The following is a 21267-nucleotide window of genomic DNA, read 5'->3' as shown; positions in this document are numbered from 1 at the left end:
GCTGCAGTTCATGGGGTCACAAAGAGTCGGATGTGACTGAAGCAACTTAGCACAGCACAGGGTACTAGTTCCCACATGCTGCAACTAAAAATCCCACATGCCGAAACCAAGATTGAAGATCCAGAGTGCTGCAACTAAAAACTGGTGAAATCAAATAAGTAAAATTTAAAAAAAAAAAAAAAAAAAAAAAAGGCTTCCAGGGTCCAGATTCAATATCTCATTATTTAGAAAACATCTCAGTTAAGCAGCTCACTAACAGATATTGTGACCTTTGAATGTGGTATATACACCAGACTGTTCTCATCACACTGGATACAGGATGCTCCTCCTCTGCCACTGCTTGTAGGATCCTCTCAAGAATTTCTCTATTACTCTTCTGCTACTGAACCCAAGACCATTTCTTTACTCTCTTGTAGCTTAGCACAGGCATTCACATATACTTAGGTACTTTATGTTCATCATACAAGATTCCTATGAAGCACGTTTAGTATGCCCATTTCACAAGTGAAAAAGTCACCACCTATATGATGCAGATGACGTGTAATCCAAGTGTGTGTGTGTATACATATACAATTGTTTATGATACATATATATCCCATGTGCTCTAGCCTGAATATCTCAAAAAAAAAAACAAAAAACCCCTCTAAATCAAATATCCAAAAGGATGAATTCATAATTTTACCCCTAAACTTTGTTCTTCTGACTAACCGTCTTGGGGAATAGTGTCAGAAGCTTACGACTGAGCCTCAAAACTTTTTTTTTTTTAATTTATTTATTTGGCTGCACTGGATCTTAGTTGTGGCACATAGGATTTTTGATCTTTGTTGCAGCACATAGGATCTTTAATTGTGGCATTTGAACTCTTAGTTTCGGCATGTGAAATCTAGTTCCCTGACCAGGGATCCAACTTGGACCCCTGCATTGGAGAGCATGAAGTCTTAGCCACTGGATCATCAAGGATACCCTACTTTGTTCTTTTTTAATCCTTATATTCAATCCATCACCAACTCCCATGAATTATTCCTCCTAAATATCTCTCAAATATGTCCAGTTCTCTCCACCTTTACCATCATCAACCTAGCCCAAACTTTCATCAATTTTTTTTTTTTTTGGCCATGTCTCATGGCTTGCAGGATCTTCGCTCCTCAACCAGGGATTGAACCCACACCAGCGGAAGCGAGGAATCCTAACCAATGGACCACCAGGACATTTCCTCATCATCTCTTCTAATAGCTTCTATTTCCTCTGGTCCTACTCCTATACGTTTTCTACAGCCAAGATGATCTCGACACCCAAATCTGCTCCTGGTACTTTCATGCTACCCTTCCCTCCCATCTCATTCAAAAACCCTTCAGCAGCTTCTCATTGTTCTTATCAAAAAGACAAACTGACAACTGCTACACAATGGATCCCACCCACTTCATCTCAAGCCCACCTTATCTCCCATCCTGCTCTCCCCTCCGCTGCTCCAGCCACTCGGGCTTGCTTTCCAACCTTCAAATCTGTGATGGCTCACCCCTCTGCAAACCTCCACACAGGCTGGAAAGCCATCTTCTTGATCCTGCTGTTGGACGCTCAAGAGACACCTTCCCAGAGAAGTTTGCTCAATTACCCTTGGGAGTCAAGTCCAATTGTTCTGTTATAAGTTCCAAAAGCATCATGTTCTCCACCTTCTTGTCCCCACTCTTCTCTTTACTTTTGTTTTTTGGGATTAACTAATTGCCAGCCTCCTGCCTTAGACTGTAAGCTTCACGAGAGCAAGAACTGTGTCTGCCCTTGTTTGTCATTTTATCTCCAGTACCAAGTGCAGCACCTGGCATGCAGTAAGAATTTGAACAGTTGAGTAAATTAGTTTGTTGGTTGATATTTGCCCCACGTTGAGTTAAGTGCTTTACATATATCATCTCATTACGTTTCTGAAGCAGATTTATGAGGTTACTACAATTCTATGATTAGCTCCATTTTACAAATGAGTAAATAACAGGATCGGGAGATAATAGGTGATTTGCCCAAATTTCACAATATGAACACTGAAGTCCTCTGCAGTAAAACCACATGTGTGACTGCTGCCCATCATTGGTAGATGTCTTTGTAGATGTAAACATATTAACTAAAGTGCCATTAGTGAGCAGCAGGTGAGAAGAAAGAAGTCTCTGAATCACGAATAGATCACTTACGTGTCTCTTGAGCAAACCTGAAAATCCTGAAACATTTAAGCGTCATCAACAGAATCCCACAGCTGTTAGATCAGGGTACTTAAAAAACAGAAGAAAAAAGTGGGCGGTACCTGAATTGTACTTGTTCAATGAGCCTGATTGTTTCACTAACCAGTGAGGCATAATAACTTAGCAGAGCACAACACTGACTATGACTGGCCTGGAGAAACACATCTCAAAGGGTGAAAAAAATATATCAAGCCACAATTTTAATGACTTACTTGTCATTGAACCCACAGGAAAAAAAACTTACCTCGTTTACGCTATCTTTGTACATGCCCAGAACCCTACTGAGCCACTGTAGTGTGACTACTTTGAGCAGTCCATCCAAAGGTACTTGGGAATTTTTACTTCCCCACCCACACTGTCTAGTCCACCCCTTTTGAGAATACAGATACAACAGCACAGTTATTCTTAATGGTTATTGTTTCAAGAGTTATAACTCAAACTTCAAGGCAAATTTTATGTTAGTTGATCACAAATGTTTAGAAGAGTTTCCTCTTCATTTCTGGAAGTTGTGTTAAGGATTTTTAAAGTATGACATCATCTTTTATGAAATTATTGCCATTGTGACTGTGGAATTCTCAGTATACCTGAGAGGTAGGAGGCTGATGGGTGTGTAGTCTTCAGGGTACTATACAGAAGGTTGTTAGAAGTGTTATTAGGCAGGACTTCAAGAGGTGGCAATAACTAGATCTCAATAATACCACCTCAGATCTCCAACTCCAGTATGGGGATCCCTAAACTGGACTTGACTGCTATATTTAAAATCTATTAGGGGGACTTTGATGGTAGTTTGGTGGTTAAGACTCCACGCTCCTAATGCAAGGGGAATGAGTTCAATTCCTGGTTGAGAAGCTAAGATCCCACAGGCTGCAACTAAGAGCTCCCATGCCACAACTAAAAGAGAGCCCACATGCTGCAACTAAGACTTGGCATGGCCAAATAAATAAATAGAAATATATTTTTTAAATCTATTAGACTTTGGACACTACCTCAAACCAATCAAATTTAGAAGAGACTGACAATACATCATTTTCAACAGAACATTTATCTGGCAGGATAGCCTACCTTGTTTACTAAGGAAATATCTTCCTAGTGGGTGACTACATAGGAGACTGAATTAAAAATCAGATTGTTGGATGAATCAATATTAGGAATTAGATGTTAATTAAGAAATATCTGATTCAGTCATTCCTTTGCTGAAAAATCTTTCATTTCCCCCACCACTTTCAGGATAACGTACAAACTCTTCTTTAATTTTTCCTACTCCTTTCTTTTCAAATCTCAATAAAGGCATTTTTGTAGTACACACACACATGGAGCTATTTAAAATTTCCTTACTAATAGATACATTTTCTTTTATTTTGACTACATTCTTATCTATATCTCAAAACCCTGCTCAAGGATCTATATTCCCTCAGTTCAGTTCAGTTTAGTCCCTCAGTCATGTCCGACTCTTTGCAACCCCATGGACTGCAGCATGCCAGACTTCCCTGTCCATCACCCAACTCCAGGAGCTTGCTCAAACTCATGTCCATTGAGTCGGTGATACCATCCAACCATCTCATTCTCTGTCATCCCCTTCTCCTCCTGCCCCCAATCCTTCCCAGCATCAGGGTCTTTTCCAATGAATCAGTTCTTCGCATCAGGTGGCCAAAGTATTGGAGCTTCAGCTTCAGCATCAGTCCTTTCATTGAATATTCAGGACTGATTTCCTTTAGGACTGACTGGTTTGATCTTCTTGCTGTCAAAGGGACTCTCAACAGTCTTCTCCAACATCACAGTTTGAAAGCATCAATTCTTCGCACTCAAGCTTTCTTAATGGTCTAACTCTCACATCCATACATGACTACTGGAAAAACCATAGCTTTGACTAGACAGGCCTTTGTAGGCAAAATAACGTCTCTCTTTTTAATATGTTGTTTAGGTTGGTCAAAGCTTTTCTACCAAGGAGCAAGTGTCTTTTAATTTCATGGCTGTAGTCACCATCTGCAGTGATTTTGGAGCCCAAGAAAATAAAGTCTTCAGTGCTTCCATTGTTTCCTCATTTATTTGCCATGAAGTGATAGGACCGGATGCCATGATCTTAAGTTTTCTAAATGTTGAGCTTTAAGCCAGCTTTTTCACTCTCCTCTTTCACTTTCATCAAGAGGCTCTTTAGTTCTTCACTTTCTGCCATAAGGGTGGTGTCATCTGCATAACTGAGGTTACTGATACTTCTCCAAGCAATCTTGATTCTGGCTTGTGCTTCATCCAGCCTGGCATTTCGCATGATGTACTCTGCTGTATAAGTTAAATAAGCAGGGTGATAATATACAGCCTTGACGTACTCCTTTACCAATTTGGAACCAGTCTGTTATTCCATGTCCAGTTCTAACTGTTGCTTCTTGACCTGCATACAGGTTTCACAGAAAGCAGGTAAGGTTGACTGGTATTCTCATCTCTGTAAGAATTTTCCAGTTTGTTGTGATCCACACAGTCAAAGGCTTTAACATAGTCAATGAAGCAGAAGTAGATGTGTTTCTGGAATTCTCTTGCTCTATGATCGAACAGATGTTGGCAATTTGATCTCTGGTTCCTCTGCCTTTTCTAAATCCAGCTTGAACATCTGGAAGTTCTCTGTTCATGTACTGTTAGAGCCTTACTTGGAGAATTTTGAGCATTACTTTGCTAGCGTGTGAGATGAGTGCAATTGTGCGGTAGTTTGAACTTTCTTTGGCATTGCCTTTCTTTGGGATTGGAATGAAAATTGAACTTTTCCAGTCCTGTGGCCACTGTTGAGTTTTCCAAATTTACTGGCATGTTGAGTGCAGCAATTTCAAAGCATCATCATTTAGGATTTGAAATAGCTCAACTGGAATTCCATCACCTACTCTAGCTTTGTTTGTAGTGATGCTTCCTAAGGTCCACTTGACTTTGCACTGCAGGATGTCTGGCTTTAGGCGAGTGATCACACCATTGTGGTTATCTGGGTCATTAAGATCTTTTTTGCATAGTTCTTCTGTGTATTCTTGCCATCTCTTCTTAATATCTTCTGCTTCTGTTATGTCCATACTGTTTCTGTCCTTTATTGTGCCCATCTTTGCATGAAATGTTCCCTTGGAATCTCGAATTTTCTTGAAGAGATCTCTAGTCATTCCCATTCTATTGTTTTCCTCTATTTCTTTGCACTGATCACTTACATTCCCTTGTGGCTCAGCTGGTAAAAATCCACCTGCAATGTGGGAGACCTGGTTCACTCCCTGGGTTGGGAACATCCCCTGGAGAAGGGAAAGGCTACCCACTCTGGTATTCTGGCCCGGAGAATTCCATGGACTGTATAGTCCATGGGGTTGCAAAGAGTCGGACACGACAGAGCGACTTTCACTTCTATACCTCTCCTTGCTATTCTTTGGAACTCTGCATTCAGATGGGTATATCTTTCCTTCTCTTCTTTGCCTTTAGCTTCTCTTCTTTTCTCAGCTATTTGTAAGTCTTCCTCAGACAACCATTTTGCCTTTTTGCATGTCTTCTTCTTGGTGATGGTTTTGATCACTGCCTCCTGTATAATGTTACGAACCTCCATTCATAGTTCTTCAAGCACTCTTATCTATCAGATCTAATCCCTTGAACCTATTTGTCACTTCCACTGTATAATTGTAATGGATTTGACTTAGGTCATACCTGAATGGTCTAATGGTTTTCCCTACTTTCTTCAATTCAAGTCTGAATTTTGCAATCAAGAGTTCATGATCTGAATCACAGTCAGCTCCCAGTCTTGTTTTTGCTGACTATATACAGCTTCTCCATCTGGGGCTGCAAAGAACATAATCAATCTGATTTTGGTATTGACTATCTGGTGATGTCCATATGTAGAGTCATCTCTTGTGTTGTTGGAAAAGTGTGTTTGCTATGACTAGTGCGTTCTCTTGGCAAAACTCTGTTAGCCTTTGCCCTGCTTCATTTTGTACTCCAAGGCCAAGCTTGCCTGTCACTCCAGGTATCAGGTATCTCCAGGTAATGCTATATTCCTTAGCAATTCAATTTTTCACGCATTCTATCTGCCATGATTCCATAGCAATTTGTATTGATACATATCCCTAGTAATACTTACCCATTATAACCATTAATTCACATATTAATCTCATTCACTGAAATGTGAGTTTCTTGGGAGTTGGGCCAATCTTATTTATCTTAAATTTCAGTAGTTAGCATGCAGTAGAAACATAAAAAAAAAAAAAGCCTTTAAAATGCTTGCTGGCTATATCTGTTAAGCTAGGTGGTAAATTGATTGTCTTCAATCCTCAGCAACTCCAGAATACTTTATTTTATAATATATTCCTTTTTACATTTTGCTAACCAGTGGTTATCTTCAGGGTTCTGAACTTTCCAAGGGAGCAAAAAACTTTTTTTAATATTTTGGGTGGCAAAAAAAGAGCATTAAAAGAAGCTACCATCCATTAACATCTTAATTTCAAAATATATGTATCACAGAACATATACAATATCAGGGTAATAAGCAGTCTTAAACTGAACAAATTCAACTTTATGAGAAGTTACCTAGATTGTCTTTACATTTCATTTCACCACCAACTGGTGAAAAATAGCTTTTCAGTTCAGTTCAGTCCAGTCGCTCAGTGGTGTCCAACTCTTTGCGACCCCGTGAATCACAGCATGCCAGGCCTCCCTGTCCATCTCCAACTCCCGAAGTTTACCCAAACTCATGTCCATCGAGTTGGTGATGCCATCCAACCATCTCATTCTCTGTTGTCCCCTTCTCCTCCTGCCCCCAATCCTTCCCAGCATCAGGGTATTTTCCAATGAGTCAACTCTTTGCATGAGGTGGCCAAAGTATTGGAGTTTCAGCTTCAACATCAGTCCTTCCAATGAACACCCAGGACTGATCTCCTTTAGGATGGACTGGTTGGATCTCCTTGCAGTCCAAGGGACTCTCAAGAGTCTTCTCCAACAACACAGTTCAAAAGCATCAATGCTTTGGCGCTCAGCTTTCTTTATGGTCCAACTCTCACATCCATACATGACTACTGGAAAAACCATAGCTTTGACTAGACAGGCCTTTGTAGGCAAAGTAACGACTCTCTTTTTAATATGCTGTTTAGGTTGGTCAAAGCTTTTCTTCCAAGGAGCAAGTGTCTTTTAATTTCATGGCTACAATCACCATCTGCAGTGATTTTGGAGCCCCCAAAAATAAAGTCTGACACTGTTTCCACTGTTTTCCCATCTATTTCCCATGAAGTGATGGGACCAGATGCCATGATCTTAGTTTTCTGAATGTTGAGCTTTAAGCCAACTTTTTCACTCTCCTCTCTCACTTTCATCAAGAGGCTTTTTAGTTCTGCTTCACTTTTTGCCATAAGAGTGGTGTTATCTGCATATCTGAGGTTATTGATATTTCTCCCGGCAATCTTGATTCCAGCTTGTGTTTCTTCCAGCCCAGCGTTTCTCATGATGTACTCTGCATATAAGTTAAATAAGCAGGGTGACAATATACAGCCTTGACGTACTTCTTTTCGTATTTGGAACCAGTCTGTTGTTCCATGTCCAGTTCTAACTGGTGCTTCCTGACCTGCATACAGGTTTCTCAAGAGACAGGTCAGATGGTCTGGTATGCCCATCTCTTTCAGAATTTTCCACAGTTTGTGATCCACACAGTCAAAAGCTTTGGCATAGTCAATGGAGCAGAAATAGATGTTTTTCTGGAACTCTCTTGCTTTTTCGATGATCCAGCAGATGTTGGCAATTTGATCTCTGGTTCCTCTGCCTTTTCTAAAACCAGCTTGAACAACTGGAAGTTCACGGTTCACGTATTGCTGAAGCCTGGCTTGGAGAATTTTGAGCATTACTTTACTAGCATGTGAGATGAGTGCAATTGTGCAGTAGTTTGAGCATTCTTTGGCATTGTCTTTTAGGAAATGTTAAACGATATAGGTATTCCTCCCCAAAATAATTTTGAAAATTATGTATCCTTGTAAATATTGACACCAAAAAATAAAATTATATCATCTTAGAAAATCCAATGGGATCTTTATATCATATTTATTTGACATCCACCATCATTCACTTAAAAATATATGAACATACTTCCCTGGTGGCTAAGTGGTAAAAAATCTGCCTGCCAATGCAGGGGATATGGGTTCATTGTCTCTTTTTTTGGGGGGGGTTCAATCTCTTGTCCTGGAAGATCCCACATACTGTGGAGCAACCAAGCCCATACAACACAACTACTGAGCCAGCACTCTAGAGCCGGTAAGCTGCAACTACTGAGCCCACACGTCCAAACTACTGAAGCCTGAATGCCTAGAGCCCATGCTCTGCAACAAGAGAATCCACTGCTATGAGAAACTTGAGGACTGCAACCAGAGAGTAGCCCTTGCTCACAGCAACTAGAGAGAAGCCCAAGAGCAGCAACGAAGACCCAGCACAGCCATAAATAAACTAAGAAATAAAAATACATGAACATACAACACAGGGAATATAGCCAATATTTTATAATAACTATAAACGGAGTATAATATTTAAAAACTGTGAATCACTATGTTGTACACTTGAAACATGCAGTACTGTAAATCAACTATGCTGCTATTTAAAAAAGAAACTAGTGAAGGAAAAAAGAAAGGTAATTTAAAAATATGTGTACAAACAGCTGGAAAATCCACATTATTCCTTTATTTCCATTCTACTTCCCTACAGTTTTATAATATAATATTTACACTTAGAAGCCTATTCGTGCTAAGTTGCTTCAGTCATGTCTGACTCTTTGTGACCCTATGGACTGTAGTCAGTTGGGCTCCTCTGTCCATGGGATTCTCCAGGCAAGAATACTGGAGTGGGTTGCCATTCCCTTCTCCAGGGGATCTTCCTGACCCAGAGATCGAACCCATGTCTCTTACATGTCTCGCATTGGCAGGCAGGTTCTTTTAAATTTAATTTAAAAAAATCTATGAACCTTAAATATTATAAGATATCCTGAAATGAGGTACTATTATAATTATTAGTGTACACATTTGGTCAAAGGAACATAAATATATTGATATTAAATATAATATAAACATTATTTTTTTTACTTTTGGAAATACATTTCTTAATTAACCAAATTTTTCAATTAATTAATGTACCAATAATTTGTTTCCTAGCTTCCCAGGTAGTGCAGTGGTAAAGAAACTGCCTGTCAATGCAGGAGATGTACGTTCGATCCCTGGGTTGGGAAGATCCCCTGGAGAAGGAAAGGGCAACCTACTCCAGTATTCTTGCCTGGAAAATTCCATGGACAGAGGAGCCTGGTGGGCTACAGTCCATGGGGTTGCAAAGAGTCAGACACGACTGAGTGGCTGAACACGGAGTGAAAAAGGGTTTGTCATACATTTTATTCCTTTTTTTCTTCTTTTGAGTATGTGTTGAGAACGTTTATTCACAAAAAAATTATGGATGATGGGAATAGAAAGAGTTTTAACTACATCACAACGTTCTTTAAACTCTTGAACTGTGATGCTGGAGAAGACTCTTGAGAGTCCTGCAAGGAGACCAAGCCAGTCGGTGGTCCAGTGGCTAAGATTCCATGCTCCCAATGCAGGGGGCCCAGGTTCAATCTCTGGTCAGGGAACTAGAGCCCACATGCCAAGCTAAGAGTTCACATGCAGCAACCAAAGAGCCCGCATGCCGCAACTAAAAACTTCACGCATACCATAGCTAACATCAGGTACAACCAAATAAATAAAAATTAAGAGGAAAAAAAATCCTAAAGGAAATCAATCCTGAATATTCATTGGAAGGACTGATGCTGAAGCTGAAGCTCCAATACTTTGGCCATGTGATTCAAAGATCTGACTCATTGGAAAAGATCCTCATGCTGGGAAAGACTGAGGGCAGGAGGAGAAGGGGGTGACAGAGTATGAGATGGTTGGATGGCATCACCAGTTCAATGAATATGAACTTGGGGAAACTCCAGAAGATATTGAGGGACAGGGAGGCCTGGAGTGCTGCAGTCCATGGGGTTGCAAAGAGTCAGACACGACTGAGCAACTGAACAAGATACATGCAAAAAAAAAAAAAATCCTTGAGATAGATCGTAGGAAATTATTTTTAATGATCAACTGACACTTCAATTAGGGTCTTCTTCAGTTCTGTTGAAAGCAAAAGCTGGAAACTATTAGCGCTACAAAAGTGTGGCTACCAAATAATTAGGGATATTCACTTTTTCAGCTTGTCTCTGGTGCTCCTTTTCCATCCTGGGGCAATGTAAAATAATACAGGAAGATCAGGGATGAATGGGCGATTTGCCTTCTTCAGTGAAGTGAAAGAAGGGTGATTGGGCAAAGGGAGGTGGGAAAGGAAAACCAGCTTGAGAGGAAAGATCTCCAGCAGTTTTGGAAAATGAATGTGTGTGGAAGTTGAAAGCCTGACTTAAGTGCTTACATGTGCTGAGCTTAGTAGCTCAGTCAAGTCCAACTCTTTTCGACCCCATGGACTGCAGCCCACCAGGGTCCTCTGTCCATGGGGATTCTCCAGGCAAGAAAACTGGAGTGGGTTGCCATGGTCTCCTCCAGGGAATCTTCCCAACCCAGGGATGGAACTCAGGTATCCCACATTGGAGGTGGGTTCTTTACCGACTGAGCAACCAGGGAAGCCCTACATGCTTACATATCCCTTAGAAATTCAGTGTATACCTCTAGGGCTAAGCACACCCCAGTTTGAAGGTCACTGGGATAGACCTGAAAGCATTAGTGTTTTCTTTGAAGTAGTTACATTCCAATCCTGGGATGTACCCTCAATCTTGAAGATACCCTAATCACAGCTTTGGGATGGTATGTTCCTTTTGTAAAAACAGATCTCATGATTGATATTGATTCTCCCTGCTGTAGTTTCAAAGAGTGGTATTTTTGACCTTGACATTACCTCCAGATTCTGGGAGAAGGGAGTTACCTTATTTGGAACGTAAGACTCCTAAGAGTTACTCCCTGCAGTGGTGTAGAAAGTCCCGCTTTAGGGTATTTATGGCATTGTACCTTTATGGCCTTGGCATCTTTCTGCCTTCCGTGTTTCCTCACCTGACCCTTCTGAAGGTAACTGGTTTGCATTTATAAATTTATGAGAGGTGGATTAGTGTGGAATGTATGGCTACTGAACAGAGCCTAGTTATTTAATCAGCCTATAAGGTCTGTGAGCCAAACAGTATCTGTAAACTAAATATTTGGGATGGACCTTCTATAAAATCAGTAATCCATATGTGGTTTTATAACTCAGTTTTCAATAAAAATAAATGTCAACCTCCTACCCCATTGTTCTCATCCTTTGCAGACTATATAAAAATTCATATTATAAAAAGAACCTATTTTTTGTACAACTCACATACACAAAAGAGGCATTTTACTTTTTACTTCGTCTCTATGAGAATAGAGTGAACTAACTACTATTTGTGATTAACTAGAATAAAGACACTGCAACCACAAAAGGGTTAGCTATCATTAAATCTGGGCTTTCCAGTTGGCACAGTGATATAGAATCTGAAAGCCAATGCAGGAGACGCAAGAGACTTGGGTTCCATTCCTGGGTCTGGAAGATCCTCTGGAGAAGGAAATAGCAACCCATTCCAGCATTCTTGCCTGGAAAATTCCATTGAGAGAGGAGCTTAGTAGCTACAGTGCATGGGGTCAGACACAACAGCACCACCAACCACCATCATCTAAATTTAAATTTAGAATTTAAATTAAAAGCATAACTTCACAGATAAAGTAGTTTTGCGTATGTTTTAATGATCTTGTAGCTTAAATTGAAATTATTACTCGCTAGTTTTAATTTTTTTAAATTTCCAAACAACCTTTCTACAACTGTATATTTTATGGAAATGCCTTACATTGTGTAACATGCAAATATTACCAACACTTAAAACCTACCATATTTCTGTTCTACTAGCTTATTCAGTAAAAAATCTGTTTTAGTCTTTTGTTGAAAGTTCAAGGTTGTAAGTACCTAGTGCCTGCCAATCTGCACATTCATATATTGTTGATTCATTTGACAAATCCTTCCTGATTGTTTGCTATGTCATAGTCATTGCTTTTAGATGCTGAACATACAATATTGAGCAAAACCAGAAATGGTCCTTGCTCACATGGAGCTATCAGTTTGTTGGAGGAGTGTGTGATAATCAAATAATTATATACATTTAAAAGCTGTGATTTTGACAACATAGTGCTTCCCTGCTGACTCAGACAGTAAAGAATCTGCTTGCAATGCAGGAGACCTAAGTTTGATCCCTGGGTTGGGAAGATCCCCTGGAGAAGGAAATGGAAACCCATTCTAGTATTTTTGCCTGGAAAATTCCATGGACAGAAGAAGGAGCCTGGTGGGCTACAGTCCATGGGGTCACAAAGAGTCAGACACAACTGAGCGACTAACACTTTAAAAACTGCAGTTGTGACAAATGCTGTGAAAGACAGATGAAAAAGTGCTGGGAGAACCTGCAACAGGATATCTGAATGTTGGGGAGTGTGGGTGGTCAGGGAAAGCTGCCCTGAGGAAGTGATGTAAGAATGAATGTGGGTTGATGAGAAGAAGGGAAGGAAGAGCGTTTATAGACAGGGAACAGTGCAAAGGCCAGACAGGGATCAAAGTGAACCTGAAGGACAGGAGGAGACTAGCTTTTGGAAGAGAGAGTTAGAGGAAGAAGGTGAGGCTGGAGAGGTGGAAGGCAGCCAGACCTTGCTGGGCTCTGCAGGCCTCTCACGTGTTTTGATATGTAGACCAACAGAAAATAATTAAAGCCTTTGTAGGGTTTTAATGTTGGTGGGGTGATAAAATCAGATTGGCATTTTAAAAAGATTACTGACTTCACAGTAAGAAGGGATTAGAGGGCAGGGCTAGAAAGTTTGGTGAGATAGAAGCTTCACTGAATGTATATGCATGTAAACACAAGCTTTTCAAAAATAAATCATGTTCTAAAGGGATTTGGAATTTTTTAAGGAAAGAATCACTGTTTTTTTTTAATCTTTTAACTCTTTGTGTTTATTTTTTGGAGGCAGGGTAAAATTGGTTTACAGATAAATGAAGAGAAAGAAGAAAGAACAATACTTTCCAGAAGTCCTGGGGGAAAACATATCATCAGAGGTAACTGTGTTAGCTTTATTTTTTTGATTATATACTCAAATTATAATTTCAGTATATAAGACAATATGGAGAGTTCATCCTCTTACTCACTTTTCACTTTTGAATGTGACTGTAAGTCACATACAAACTTACATGTACTCAGGAGCATGGCTTAATAAAGACTAGGTAGGTGTTCAGTAGCTATTAATTGCACTAATTAATCATTCCTATTATATTTGTTAATATACTTATTGCTTTTTCACTCAATAATAAGACTTGGGTTATATAATACCTCATCAACCTTTTTAATGGCTGGTCAGTAATTCATTATAGGCATGTGTCATAATGTATGTAAATAACCCCACACTGGTGGAAGCTCAAGTTTTTTAGGTTTCTAATCCTTGTGATTCAATGAACATCCTTGCACAGACATTCTAATACTCGCCTAGGATAAGTCCCTAGAACTGAAGTTGCTGGGTAAAAAGATATATACACATTTTACATTTTGATATATACAGCCAAAGAGCCTACCAGAAAGTTATTCCTACCTCCTTTCCTGATTATATTCATTTTCTTATACCTCTGGTGGGTTGAAAAAAATCACACCTCCTGGAGTTTTTTATGCACTTTTCTCTGATACCTGGCCAATTCTGCACATCTTCTTGTAAGTTTACTAGTCACTTGTATTTCTTCTTACATGATTTTCGAGTAAATGTCCTTTGCACATTCTTTTAATCTTCTACTAGGTATGTTTATCTTGTTGACTTATGACAACCCTTTGGAGATAGTAATTTGTCTGTCATATATAGCCTGATCTCTTTTTCCTAGTTTGCTTTAATAAAAATCTTTATTATGTTTTTGGAAAACAAAAGTTTTACAATTTATATAGTCAGTTCTGACAATCTTTTCCTTTAAGGTTTCTGGCCTTTGTATTCTGCTTAGAATTAACTTTTTCACTCCCCAATATTACAGAAATACCGCCCTAATAACATTTTCTTTTGGTACTTTATTTACAGTTTTGAGAGCATTTCTGGAGGGCAATCAGGTAGCTAATACAGGACTTTAAAAAATGTTGGTTCCCTTTGCCAGAAATTCTTTTAGAATTTATCCTAGAGAAATAAGACGCAAAGCTTTAGTTTCAAGGATATTCACTAAAGAGTTGTTTAGAATTGCAAAAAACCCCAAAACTGTAAACAATGAAATGTTCAACAATGGAAGACGGGTTATATCAATTATGGTATATCTATCCCACTAAAATAAAAAAAAATTAATCATATTAAAACATATTAAGGTGGCTCAGATGGTAAAGCATCTGCCTACAATGTGGGAGGACCCAGGTTCAATCCCTGGGTCGGGAAGATCCTCTGGAGAAGGAAATGGCAACCCACTCTAGTACTCTTGCCTGGAGAATTCCATGGACAGAGGAGTGGGGTAGGCTACAGTCCATGGGGTCGCAAAGAATCGGACACGACTGAGCGACTTCACTCTCACTCAAAAGCTAAAAGCAAAAAAAGAGGCTAAGTCCACCTCATAAACACCAAAATTTTCTTATGGCTATGCGCAAAAAAGGAAGACTGTGTTTACATAATAATCTTTTTCTTCTATGACAGTATTTGAACAATAAACATATTTAAAATTTAGTACAGCTTCCAATTATGCAGATACATTGTTAAGTGTACCATTTGTATTTTAGTAGCTAAAGGTACTTTAGACTAGAGGGTATTACCCTTATATTCAATTTAGGTATGCCTCAGCCAGTAACTTTAAGCAAGTCAATTAACCTTTTTGTTTCCTTACCTGTTGAATGAGAATAATAATACCTACCCTGATTTAACTCGTAAGGAAGTTGTGTAAATTGTAATTCACTGTAAGCAACATAGAAAATGGTGCTAATGATATTTATATTGAACTACACTATTATCATTGTTTTTGCTTAAGTTTATTAAGGTATGATTGACACATGAAAAGCAGTACATATTTAATGTATACAACTTCATGAGTCTGGAGATAAGCATATACTTGTGAAACCATTACCACTATCTGTGCCATAAACATTTTCATCATCTCCCAAAATTTCCTACTGCCCATTCTATTTATTGTTTTTTTGTGATTTGTTTGTTCAGTTGCTCAGTTGTGTCCGACTCTTTGTGACCCCGTGGACTGCAGCACGCCAGAGCTTCCTATCCCTCACCATCTCCCAGAGCTTGCCCAAGTTCATTTTTGTGATAAGAACGCTGAAAATCTATCCTCTTTTGAGTGTACAATACAGGTTAACTATAATAGACACTACACGATACAGGAATTTCTAAGGCTATTCATCTTGTATAACTGAAACTGTAACCTTTGACTAATGTCTCTCATTTCCCTCTCCTTCTGGCCCGTGGCACCATTCCACCTTCTGCTTCTATGAGTTTCACTAGATTCCTCATTCTGGATTTCGTTGTATTTTTCCCTTTGTGTCTGGCTTATTTCACTTAACATAATGTCCTCAAGGTCCACCTATGTTGTTGCAAATGGCTGGACTTCCTTCTTTTTAAGGGCTGAATAATATTCCATTGTGTGTCATATGATGATTGTTGCTTTTAATGTAAACGCAATGGAAATAGTAGGTCAATATCTTCAAGAAGAATATTTTTTAGTTATCAAAGGGAAAGAAGAATAAACAAAAGAAAAAGTGGCCTACTAAAACAGATTGTGAGGGAAAATAAAATAAATATTTACTAATTGCCTACTTCGAGCTGGGTTGGGCTTGGGGTAGGGGAAAGTAAGAGTGAATAATACATAGTCTCTATTCTCAAGGACTTTATTCTGGTGGATGACACACGTCAGTGCCACATACAGAATCACAGCATATTGTCCCTAGAACCTAAAGAGGCAAAGGGCTGTCGAGGCAAAAATGCCTCTCGAAGACAATAAAGAATAGTCAAGTTTGATCATCAGAGATCAGCTGAACCAGGTAGAGGAGTTTAGCCTCATCAAAGAGTTACAGGGGAAGAGTTATCAAGGTAACCTGCAGCAGTTCTACACAGCCTAAAGTGAAATTAGGGGACAAATTGGCTGGGGATGCCCCATTCTGGAGGGGTTCCCCTGGTAAGCATAAGGGGGAATCCCCTTAAATATGGTAGAACCCCAACAGCAAATATAGGGGCTAGAGGGGAGAACAGATCCCTGCCTGTTAGTAGGAGACTGGAAGGGGTGGGGGAATTCTTAAAAACTCCATTTACAGAACAGGAGATCCCCTTCTGTTACTCAAAGTTCCCTTGTTCAGAGTATTCTGAGACATTTGTGGATTTCTATCCTCTTGAACTTTGTTTCTGATTTGATCTTCCTTCAGGGTTAAGAAGAAGACAACTGAATATATATTTATACATATATAATGACAAAAATATACACACACTCATACATACACTCACACTGTTTGGCTGTGACGAGGTCAGTGGCCCTAGCATTTAAGTCATTTATTTGTACCACTTGAATCTAGCGTTGTTCATCCCTAACCAGTGCACGTTTAACCAAATCTCCAGACAGAAGATGATGTGAATTTTCCAAAACAGAAGGTAAGCTACATGTCTGAGAAAAATACAGTTTGGACACAACTAACAACTTAATGGAGTAAAGCATTTTTGGCGATTCTGATGCTACCAGAATCAGCAAAAAAAAACCAAAAAACTATCATACTAGCACAAATATATATTGCCTGTTATGTACTAGGCAAATAAGATGAAAAAAACAACAACAACGACAAAGATATGAGTTTAACAGTTTGGGAATGGAAAAAATCTTTAAAGCCGAAATAAAAAATTCTTAAGAACATTTACTTCCCATCACCTTAACCCTGGATAAGCAATTAACTTCAGTAACTCTTTCCTTTTTTTCTGGAGAAGGGAGTGAGAGTTACAACTGAATAAATAATGTATTTATTTGCAAAGTGCCTGGAATTTAAAAAAAATGCATTAAGGACAAAGCAGAGCATTATTATAACATTCTTCCATATAGTACATAATACATACAGCCAAGTGGGCAGGATCCTCTCATTTCTCCAACATACAAATTAGGTCATCAGAGATTCCACTGTCCTAAGTTTTCCAACAACTAAAACAAAGCAGGACAAATTTTTTTTCAAATCCACAAACTGTACCAATCTAAGAACCTATATTGCAGTTTCAGGCTGTTTATCATTGGTGGCCAGGTGACAACATGGATATGTAGCAATCTGATCATTACTAACAAAATAACTAAAAGGTAAAACTAACAATTTTTGTTTGACATACAACACTGTTCATTTATTACAGATACTAAAATTACAGTGAATTAAGTAACAGTTGATATGAATAAATCTATACAATATACAATCTACACAATATATGGGTATGGCTGTGCATGTGCTTAGTCCATTCAAAAATATTAAGACAAATAGTATTTTATAATATGTCTGGGATAATCTGTTTTTTTAAGGTTAATCTTGAAAAAATACCATATTCCATTTCCACATGATATATTCAAAGTTTTAAATACTGTTTATTTTAAAAATAGAAATTACTGAAGAGAACAGAATCATGGAACTAGAGAACCTAAATATTGTAACACATGTTGTAACACATGCTCTTTATTAAATACATATAACTTTCCATTAATATATAACATAAAAGATTAAAGCCTCTAACACATAATCTATAACCATAGAGTTCTGTGTTTTTCTCATTTTTCCCCATGCACATCCTGACATACACTAATGTAAAAAGTAACATGTCCTTTTTTTTACCTACTCAATAATTATCTTGAACGTATTTTAAATGTTTGTGATTAACCTTTTAATATACAGTTTTAATTTCTGTGATTTACTGAGTTATTTGTTTTATTTACATATACTGTTTCCTTTAGTCCTCTTAACATATTTATTAAAAGAGTAAAAGAGTAAAAAGCTCCTCCATAGTTTGAGAATATCTTTTTTAATCTGAAATAAGTTTGAATAAAAATAATTTAAGATTTCACACTCCTTTTTTTAACTTTGTTTTTAAAAGTTTATTTCACGTTTCAAAGAGTAAAATGAATCTCAACACTTTAGAATTCGCTAAATTTAGCATATTAAAAAATATTTTAAAATACGAGTATAAGGGCTCCAAATTGGAAAATCTTTTTCTGAACAAGTTGACTACGATTATTATTGTAAGAGTTTCATTTCCAGCTCCATCTGTTCTTCTAATCACTCTAAATTCCATGTGCAGTGTAAACAGTTAAAAAAAAACCCAAAGTCTTAAAAATCAATTCTTGCCTTAACACACACGCTCTTCGGAATCGCACGCAGCGTCTGTGTGAGCCGACTCCTCCCCACTCTTGGGGAAAACCCTGCCTAATATTTATAACGTTATGACATACTGTAATACTCACAAGGTGGTTGTAGAAGTATAAACACGACTGGAGCTATCTGATTGGCTGCTGGTGATGTAACACCCATGTCAATACTTCCCACTGAACGCACGTGTTCGACCTTTTATTTAAATTTCCATTTCATCACAGCAATAAGACACTCGGGGCGGTGCATTTTCTGTGAAATGATTATCGCCTAGAGGTGCTGCATCGAATACACAATGCAGCAGACGAGGAGGTGCCCGCGGTTGTAACCTCCTCGCGCGAAAGGTACAGCCTGGTCCAGTCTTTGTGAAGGAACAAAAATAAGTTCACTTCCTCGGGCGCCGCTACCCCCACCCCCCACCCACCCCACCTCAGCAAATGACAAGGCTGGAGCGCAGCTCCCACCGCACAGTTATTTCCCAAAGTCCCAGGTGAACTCGTGGCGAGGGAAGGAAAATGTGCGTCCCGGGCGCGGGTAGGTGCGTGCGGGCAGCGGGGAGGCGGCCAGACCTGACACTCGCCAGCTGTTTGTCCTCCGCGGAGCCCGGCCCCGGCCGCACACGCCCGCCCCCTCCCCGAGACCCCCCAGCCCGCCGCCCGGCCTTTTGTCCCCCGCCCCTCGGCCGACTTCCTTCCCCCGCGGCCGCACCCCCGCCCCCAGGCCGGAGGCGCGGCCCGGCCCCTTTCCCGGTCCCCAGGCGCCCCCACCCCACCCCAGCCCAGCCCCAAGCCCAGCCCCCTCCCCCCGCCCGGCCCCCACCCTTTCCCCCTCCAGCGGTTACTGCTACCCCGGTGCATTGTGGGCGCACGGTCCGTTGTTCATTTGCCATTCGACCTCCGCCAGGGCCTGGTCGGACGGAAACGCTCCGCCGGCTTTATTGTCGGTTCGTTATGTGGCGGAGCCCGGCAGTTTAACGTGCCTCTCGCTCTCAGCTCTTCGGAAGCCGGCAGCCGCGTCGGGACTCCTCGGCGCGCCGGAGGAAGGATATCTTGTTTGGAGGGTCGGTGTGTGCGCGCGGCTTTAAAGAGGGGGCAGCGGAGGGTGTCCCCGCACTCCGCCTCTCAACTTCGAAGGCCCCACGCGCGCCGGCTCGCTGCTCACCTCTCCGCCGCCCGCCCCCCCCTTCTCCGCGCGGGACGCTGCCCGGAGCGCCGCGGGGCGGGGGTGGAGGACGAGGAGGCGGCCGGAGGCGGCGGCCCGGCGGGCGGCGGCGGCGGCGGCGGCGGACGCGTGAGGCAGCCCCGGGGAGCTAGCGCGAGCCGGGCGGGAGGGCGAGGCCGAGCCCCGCGAGACCGGAACGCCCGCGGTGGGGGCGGGAGCGAAGCGGAGGGGGAGCGGCGGGGAGCGCGCGGGACGCGGCCCGAGGCCGGGCGCGAGCCGGGGCACCGGGCGGCGGCGGCGGCGCGCGCCATGTCGTTCAGTGAAATGAACCGCAGGACGCTGGCGTTCCGAGGAGGCGGGTTGGTCACCGCCAGCGGCGGCGGCGGCTCCGCGAACAATAACGTTGGCGGGGAGGCCTCGGCTTGGCCCCAGCCGAGACAGCCCCCGCCGCCAGCGCCGCAGCCGCTCAATGGGCGGGGGGCCGACGAGGAAGTGGAATTGGAGGGCCTGGAGCCCCAAGACCTGGAGGCCTCCGCCGGGGCTGCCGCCGCCGCCGAGGAAACCAAGGAGTTGCTGCTCCCCCAAGACGCGGGCGGCCCCACCTCGCTGGGCGGCGGTGGCGCCGGGGGCCCCCTGCTAGCGGAAAGGAACCGTCGGACTCTGGCCTTTCGAGGCGGCGGCGGCGGCGGGGGGCTCGGCAACAATGGCAGTAGCCGCGGCCGCCCCGAGACCTCGGCGTGGCCCCTGAGGCATTTCAATGGGCGAGGGCCGGCGGCCGTGGAGCTGGAGCTGGACGCGCTGGAGGGGAAGGAGTTGATGCCGGACGGCGCGTCCCTGAGCGACAGCACCGAGGACGAAGAGGAGGGGGCGAGCCTGGGCGACGGCAGCGGGGCGGAAGGAGGCAGCTGCAGCAGCAGCAGGCGGTCGGGCGGCGATGGCGGGGACGAAGCGGAGGGCAGCGGTGTGGGAGCTGGAGAAGGAGAGACTGTCCAGCACTTCCCGCTCGCGCGGCCCAAGTCCCTAATGCAGAAGCTCCACTGCTCCTTCCAGACCTCCTGGCTCAAAGATTTTCCCTGGCTGCGCTATTCCAAGGATACTGGCCTTATGTCTTGCGGCTGGTGCCAAAAGCCCCCCGAGGACGGAGGAAGCGGGGATCTGCCCCCAGTGGGGCACGACGAGCTTTCGCGAGGGACCCGCAACTACAAGAAAACCCTCCTTCTGAGGCACCACGTCTCTACCGAGCACAAACTCCACGAAGCCAACGCCCAGGTACAATATATGTTGCTCCTGCTTTTTCAGATCTTTGGGGGAAAGGTTTATCATCTAAAACTCACTCTCCTGGGTGAAGACATCTTTCCTGTTGGGGGAGAGGTGTAGGGAGCTTAGGCGTGCGGGGTTCGAAAGCCTGGGAATAAGTTTTCAAAAGTTAACCGGGGGAGTTGGGGGGAGGGGGAGGAATAACAATTTTCTAATCGTAGCGCTGAATTTGATTTAATTTTTTTCATGACTCAGATT

At 41.9% G+C, this 21267-nt stretch overlaps 1 protein-coding gene and 1 long non-coding RNA gene across 8 annotated transcripts in view; one reads left to right on the top strand and one right to left on the bottom strand.

The window, feature by feature from the left end:
* Positions 1-18677, bottom strand: part of LOC145511566 (uncharacterized) — a 39520-nt gene extending 20843 nt beyond the window's left edge. The window contains exons 1-2 of the long non-coding RNA XR_014057954.1: positions 18571-18677; positions 17309-17390 (exon numbers count right to left, since the gene is read on the bottom strand). This is a non-coding gene — a long non-coding RNA (uncharacterized LOC145511566). The remainder of the gene's footprint in view (positions 1-17308; positions 17391-18570) is intronic.
* A 1298-nt stretch (positions 18678-19975) lies between these two features.
* Positions 19976-21267, top strand: part of ZBTB10 (zinc finger and BTB domain containing 10) — a 43994-nt gene continuing 42702 nt past the window's right edge. For 6 of the 7 annotated variants that reach the window (XR_014057950.1, XR_014057953.1, XR_014057951.1 and 3 more), the window contains exon 1: positions 19976-21021. Coding sequence is in view for 2 of the 7 variants with exons in the window: in XM_081505112.1 (XP_081361238.1) it covers positions 20062-21021 (960 nt within the window). In the remaining 5 variants the exon portion in view is untranslated. The remainder of the gene's footprint in view (positions 21022-21267) is intronic. The other variant, XM_081505113.1, reaches the window with a different exon arrangement.

The sequence above is a fragment of the Giraffa tippelskirchi genome, chromosome 6 (genome assembly GCF_054371585.1).
Source record: "Giraffa tippelskirchi isolate mGirTip1 chromosome 6, T2T-mGirTip1v1.2.pri, whole genome shotgun sequence".
NCBI lineage: Eukaryota > Metazoa > Chordata > Mammalia > Artiodactyla > Giraffidae > Giraffa > Giraffa tippelskirchi.
Note: the sequence above shows the minus strand (reverse complement) of the source record. Positions and strands in the feature narration are given on the sequence as shown.